Source organism: Carassius carassius, chromosome 21 (assembly GCF_963082965.1).
Source record: "Carassius carassius chromosome 21, fCarCar2.1, whole genome shotgun sequence".
Classification (NCBI taxonomy): Eukaryota; Metazoa; Chordata; class Actinopteri; order Cypriniformes; family Cyprinidae; genus Carassius; species Carassius carassius.
Window position 1 is genome coordinate 10723002 of NC_081775.1, and position 7287 is coordinate 10730288.

The 7287-nt window shown below is 41.2% G+C and overlaps 1 protein-coding gene across 2 annotated transcripts in view; it reads left to right on the forward strand.

Annotated features, from left to right (window-relative positions):
• The window catches only part of LOC132097514 (solute carrier family 12 member 5-like), a 72457-nt gene that overhangs the window by 45104 nt on the left and 20066 nt on the right, over positions 1 to 7287 (forward strand). For both annotated transcript variants that reach the window (XM_059503270.1, XM_059503271.1), the window contains exons 7-15: positions 1120 to 1367; positions 1458 to 1669; positions 2134 to 2301; positions 2530 to 2628; positions 2898 to 2955; positions 3633 to 3807; positions 3906 to 4024; positions 6495 to 6593; positions 6802 to 6921. In XM_059503270.1, the coding sequence (XP_059359253.1) occupies positions 1120 to 1367; positions 1458 to 1669; positions 2134 to 2301; positions 2530 to 2628; positions 2898 to 2955; positions 3633 to 3807; positions 3906 to 4024; positions 6495 to 6593; positions 6802 to 6921 (1298 nt within the window). The remainder of the gene's footprint in view (positions 1 to 1119; positions 1368 to 1457; positions 1670 to 2133; positions 2302 to 2529; positions 2629 to 2897; positions 2956 to 3632; positions 3808 to 3905; positions 4025 to 6494; positions 6594 to 6801; positions 6922 to 7287) is intronic.

A 7287-nucleotide genomic window follows, 5' to 3' on the forward strand; every position in this document is an offset into this window, starting at 1 on the left:
CGGGCAGTTGTTGCGCCACTTTTTGGGCCTCCCCCGACAGCAGCAGGATGATGCGGACCGGCCAGCTGTCCAATGGCCACCCACATGCCTCTGCCGTCTTCTCGAACAGATCAAGAAACGCCTCCAGATCATCCGTGGGTCCCATCTTCGTCAGACGCATGTGAGCAGCGGGGCTGGCACTGGGGAAAGCCGGGCTCGCCCGAACCTCCCAGTCCTGCAAGCTCCGGAACAGCTCGTGGTCTTCCTGCTGGGCCTGCATCATGTCCTGGAATCGGCGGTCGTGGTCGGCCCGCAGGTCCAGCAGGGCTTGATGTTGCTCCTGATGCAGGTCCGCGACCGACGTGATGATGTCCGCAAATGGCGAACCCGATGGGCCTGACGGGGTCTGCATGGCGGTGTGTTTCTCCTTCCTTCCCGGGTTTCGGCACCAGTGTAATAAGGTTCACGTTTTCTCTTCGCGTGTGAAGGAAGGAGACCAGGGTCAGCGTACTGAGGCTCGAGGAAAATTTTATTACTTCAAAAGAAAATAAACCAGAAAACAAAGTCGTGCCACATGCGCATAAACATTCACGTTCACTCGCCACTAACGATTCACTCTTGTGCTTCAATGCTGCTGCTGCTGCTGCATCCTTCCCCGAGTCCTCAGGTCCCTCTCTCTCTGCCGATCCTCGTGCAGCTTAAATAGTGCTTCCCCACGCCAATCACTATAACGAGAACCAGGTGTTACTTGTTTCTCACTTGAACCACTTACCACCGCTCGTCTCTTCACTCTCTCTCCCGTCGCAGACCTCGCTGAACCACGCCTCCCCCGCCACAGTCATTACAAACCCGAGTTTCTTTATTTTGTTGAACACAAAAGATATTCTGAAGGATGTTGGTAGCCAAACAGTTGCTGGTAGCCAATGACTTCCATACTATCTTTGGGAACCAAAAACTATTTATTTACTAACATTCTTCAAAATATCTTCTTGTCTAGACAAAACAAATTAAGTGACCCTAACAAATTAAGGGCGTGTAAATGAAGACAAAGTTTTCATTTTCGGGTGAACTATTCCTTTAACAATTGGAAACTTCTTCGCTATTTATTTCTATTTCTTTCTCTTTTCTTCTTTTTTCTAGATCTACATTGTGCCAGCTGCTGCCATATTCAAGATGGAGGGTCTGGAGGGAGCAGAGGCAGAGGCAGCGCTGTTGAATAACATGCGTGTGTACGGTACCATCGTGCTTTCCTTCATGGCTTTAGTCGTCTTTGTTGGCGTGAAGTATGTCAACAAGTTGGCCCTTGTGTTCCTCGCCTGTGTCATTCTCTCCATTCTCGCTGTCTACGCTGGTGTCATCAAGACATCTTTTGACCCGCCAGACTTTCCGTAAGTAGAATTTTGTGTCTAAATTGTTTCTTTAGGGTACAGAATACATTTCAGAAGTGACTATAATCAATCAGCCCTTATCCTGCGTAGGGTGTGTGTGCTCGGGAATCGAACTCTTGTGTCAAAGGGATTTGACATTTGTGCCAAGACCATTGAGAGAGGCAATGCCACAGTCACCACCAAGCTTTGGAGAGCCTTCTGTGACTCTGAGTTCCTGAACGCCACCTGCGATGAGTACTTCAGCAAAAACAACGTCAGTCAGATCCAGGGAATCCCTGGAATCACCAGTGGCATCATGGCAGGTTAGAAAACACCAACAATCACATTGATATCTTCATATTCACCACCATATTTTACTGTTTCAATAATACTTTAACAGCTTACTTTTTAAAATAAATACTGTTCTTTTGAAATTTCTGTTCAATATGGAATCCTAAAATAAACATTTCCTTAAGAATATGAAGCGGCACAACAGTTTTCAACACTGATGATAATAATAAATGTTTCTTGAGCACCAAATCAGCATATTCTGAATGAATCCTAAAGGATCATGTGACACTGAAGAGTAATGATGTTGAATATTCAGCTTTGATTACAGGAATAAATTACATTTCAAATAAAATTACTAAATCTTGGTGAAAATAATATGATTATTTAAATTTAATGTTCAAAATTGATGTACTCATTTTCTGTAATTCTGTTTTAAAATTACATGGAAAAAAATTTTGTCTTTGTGTGTGTGTGTGTGTGTGTGTGTGTTTTACAGAAAACCTCTTCAGTACATTTATGGAGAAAAATTCAATCTTAGAGAAGCGAGGTATACCAGCAGTGCTCGACCCTGAGGCCCCAGAAACCAACACTAACCGATACGTCCTGGCTGATATCACCAGCTTCTTCACCCTGCTGGTTGGCATCTACTTCCCCTCTGTCACAGGTCAGTACAACAGTTTGATCATTAGTAGAGGAATTATTCACATAAATGTCTAGTTTTGGTCTGTATAATGTTTATTATGGCTTTTTTTATGTTAGGTAACATTAATTTGAATCTTACTTATGCTTTTGTCTTTTTTATGTTTAGTAAAAACAGTAAAAGATCTTTTTGTTCTTATAATATCCCTTCAGTGTTTCTAGATATAATATGAACATTATGTGTGTGTCACAGGAATCATGGCTGGTTCAAACCGTTCTGGTGACTTGCAGGACGCTCAGAAGTCCATCCCAATTGGTACCATCCTGGCCATCACAACCACCTCCATCATATGTATCCTTTACTCCGAAGGCAATAACTGCTCCAGCTCTGCACAAATAAATGACCCGTGACTTTCACACAATGCAGAACTGCACATCTTGGAATGAACAGAATGTATTGTATGTATTGTACTGTATACAAATACAGTGTATTTGGATATCCAGGAAACTAAAGTGATAAAATCATAAGACTTGATGTTTCCATCTGTGGGAAAATAGCTGAAATAGGGTGAATGCCCTTTTGCTGCTTTGTGTCATTCTCCTAAATTTTTGCTCTTGCAGACATGTCTAGTGTGATTCTGTTTGGAGCCTGTGTGGACGGAGTCGTTTTGAGGGACAAGTGAGTCTGTAGCTCTATTTTAGATTCAAACTGGATTCAGTACTCCAAATAAATTGAAAATGAAGTTCACTTTCATTTTAATTTGTTTTATTTTTTTATATGCTTTTGTAATTTATTGTTTTTTGTTTAAATATTTATGTTTAGCTTCAGTTTTTTTATTTTCATTTTAATATTTAAACTTGAACTTTATTTTATTTCAGTTAATTTCAAGGGAACATTTCTAATTTCCTTTTAAGGTTTCATCTAATATTTTTATTTTATTCTATTTCAGCCTTATTTCAGCTGAACAAAAATGCCTTTATTTATTTATTTATTTATGTATTTATGTATTTATGTATTTATTTATTTATTTATATCTTTATCTTATTTCAGCCTTTTCAATTAATGAAAATTATTTTTTATACTTTTAGTTAACAATAATAACACTCTTAATATTTTTATTACGTTGTTCAAATATTTATATTTATTTTTATTTTCAGATTTTTATTTTTTTTTACTTTTGTATTTCATTTAATTACCAAGGCCATATTTCTAATTGTCTTTTAAGTTTTCATTTTATATATATATTTTGTTGTTTTATGTTATGTTATGTTATGTTATGTTATGTTATGTTATGTCATGTTATGTTATGTTACTACTGCAGTATAAACAATAACAGTATTGTATTGAACACACAGATTTGGGGAAGGTGTCAACGGTAACTTGGTTATTGGTACCCTAGCATGGCCCTCGCCCTGGGTCATTGTGTTCGGCTCGTTCTTCTCCACCTGTGGGGCAGGGCTTCAGAGTTTGACAGGAGCGCCCCGTCTCCTTCAGGCTATCGCCCGAGATGGCATCATTCCTTTCCTCAGGGTACATCTCTACATTTGCCCTTTGACCATCACCCTTTGATGCTTCTATGTTTGATACTAAGTGATCACACTAACCTGATAATATTCTGCATTTGATAGGTGTTTGGTCATGGCAAAGCTAACGGTGAACCTACATGGGCTCTCCTCCTGACGGCTTGCATCTGTGAGATTGGCATCCTCATCGCCTCCCTGGATGCAGTCGCTCCCATTCTGTCCATGTAAGTAACTCTCTCCAAAAAATACACAGCACACCTCATTCTTTATGATTCCCAGAGAAACAAGAGCAATAAACTGCCTCTATTAGTGTAATAAAAAGTCTTCACTGTGTTGAAAGCACTTTTCTAAAAGCCTGTTCTTCAGTAAATGCTAAATATTTTTAAAGGTATATAGCACAATAAAATGCCATTAATTCAGCACTTTTTATTTTCTAACACTTCACCCCCCCTTATTACCTTTGCAGATATGCATTACAAATGTACAGCTGTTTAAAATTTGGACTTTGTCATGCTTTGGGGGTTTTTCTCAGTGGACTTCTTTTGTCTTTTTTTGCGTCTGGCTGGTCTTTGATTTTAAACTGAACTTGACAGAGTGGTCTTATATAATTATGAACTTAAAATCCAGAATAATTGAATTCATAAATATTCAACACCTTTAATATGACACACATGAATTATCACTAATGCAGCCCATTGGTTTTTAATGCCAAGGTAGTTAAATGGAGATCACTTGTGTGAAGTAAAGAGGCTTCAATTAAGGGGTCAACATCTGGCATGAGCCATTAAGTCCCCACCATAACTATACGATTTAATAATCCACTGATGGCCTTTCATTCATCCAAGTATCTTCCAGCCTATCCTTAAGTATGCTTTGTTTAATTGTATTATTATTTTAAAATATTATTTAAAAAACGGTTATAAATTATTTAAAAAATGTATTTTCTTTCTAAATTATAATGAACAATTAATAAAAAATATTGTTTTGTTAATATTATCGGAAACATTTTAAATTATTATAAACCATTATCTAAAAATTTCATTTTCTTTCTAAATTATAATGAACAATTATTAAAAATATGGTTTTGTTAATATTATCGGAAACATTTTAAATTATTATAAAACATTATCTTACTGTCTAGTGTGATTCTGTTTGGAGCCTGTGTGGACGGAGTCGTTTTGAGGGACAAGTGAGTCTGTAGCTCTATTTTAGATTCAAACTGGATTCTGTACTCCAAATGTGTGTTCGGGAACCGAACTCTTGTGTCAAAGGGATTTGACATTTGTGCCAAGACCATTGAGAGAGGCAATGCCACAGTCACCACCAAGCTTTGGAGAGCGTTCTGTGACTCTGAGTTCCTGAACGCCACCTGCGATGAGTACTTCAGCAACAACAACGTCAGTCAGATCCAGGGAATCCCTGGAATCACCAGTGGCATCATGGCAGGTTAGAAAACACCATCCGCCTTCCAGCTGGATGGAGCAACTGCCTGAGCCCACCGCAGACGGAGAGCCTGAGCCCACCACGACGGAGCCGATCGTCGCCAGGGAGCCTGAGCCTCAAGAAGCGTCTGACTAGGTGTGTGAGCTGGCTACATCGTCCGTTGCCGAGGGAGTTTTAGTGGAGATTGGGGGCTTGGAGGGAAGCCCTGCCCACACTTCCGCCACTGAGGGTGAGCTGCATCTGATTTCTGTAAATTATATGGAGGTATTAATAGACATTTTTCAAATGGACCTTATAGACTGGTTTGTGGAGGTAATTCCTGAATCCCCTGTGTCTCCACTGGTTCCACCCAGCTCTGAATCTCCTGTTTCTCCGCTGGTTCCGCCCAGACCTGATCCTCCGAACATCCTCCGGTGTTTCCTCCCAGCCTCCCTCTCTCACCTCCTCCTAGACCAGCCAGTTCCTCAACCTCCTCTCTGCTTGTGCCAGTCAGTCCCTCAGCTCACCCTCAATCAGTGCCATCTGGGCGCTCAGGTCAGCCTCGGGACAGTCTCTAGCTCCGGCTTGGCGTAAGGCTCTTAGCTCCCTCGTCTCAACCGTGGCCCAGCATCCCACCAGCTCATCTGGCTTCGCCTCGTCACTCCAACCCTCCGGCTCTGTCAGGCTCCTCCTTTCCTCCGGTTCTGCCTCCTTCCTCAGTCACTCCGGCTCCGCAGCGGTCTTCCGGGGCCCCGCCTCCGCCTTGGTCGCCTGAGCCTTGTGCTCCGCCTTGGCCCTCCGAATCCTCGGCTTAACCCTGGCTCTCCGTCTGCTTGGCTCCAACCTGGGCTCCTGATCCACCGGCGCAGTCTCTGTTAATCGGCCCCCGGGGTGTCGTCGGCCCCTCTTCCACCATGCCTCCTCCCGCCGTTAACTCCACCGTGGGGCATCTTGGCTGGTCTCAAGAATAATTGAATTCATAAATATTCAACACCTTTAATACGACACACATAAATTATCACTAATGCAGCCCATTGGTTTTTAATGCCAAGGTAGTTAAATGGAGATCACTTGTGTGAAGTAAAGAGGCTTCAATTAAGGGGTCAACATCTGGCATGAGCCATTAATGTTACCTCTGTTAATGTTATTGATGTTCATTAAACTCCTCTTTTGATTTATTATCCTCCTTGTTCATCTGATTCCCACTCCTGCATACACAGCCCATAACATTTATTACATATACAGATGAGTTTTTATCTGTTTTCCCCACAGGTTCTTCCTGATGTGCTACATGTTTGTAAATCTGGCCTGTGCGCTGCAGACGCTCCTCAGGACCCCCAACTGGAGACCACGCTTTAAATTCTACCACTGGTACAAACACACACACACACCTGCTCCCTTCGGTTTGTGTCCCAGACAGAACAGAAAGTGTGTTTGTTTACAAAATTTTTAGTTTGAGGGGATGGCACCACATAAATACGTCCTTTGTCCACTGCTAAGATTATCTGTGGTGGTTATGATTATTACTATAATCACAGCTGAACAAATGAGCATGAGATGGCCTGTGATGTCTCTCCAGGGCTCTGTCACTCTTGGGCATGAGCTTGTGTCTTACCCTGATGTTCCTCTGCTCCTGGTACTACGCCATTGTTGCCATGGTTATCGCCAGCTGCATCTACAAGTACATTGAATTCTGCGGGTAAGCAAACCTAAATAGGCCTCAGGAGGAGACGACTGGAGAAAAAAGGGAAAACCTAATGAGTTTCACACTAACTAGATCAATCTCACTCTTGGCAGAAAAGCCATTATTGTCTGTACAGCTTTTAGTTTTTAGTTTTTTCATAAGGGTTTATTTAAAAGCCTGACAAATGCAGCGGAGTAATTATTCACTGTAAATGTATGTACTGTAGTTTTAGATGATTATTAGCGGAAGATTGTTGATGAATGATTATCACTTATGTAAATCAAAATGTAAAAAAAAGTGATGAAACCTTAATGGTCCCTCTTCCTGTCCTGAAATATTATCATAGAAATGTGGTGAATCATTACAGTCAATTATTAAAAT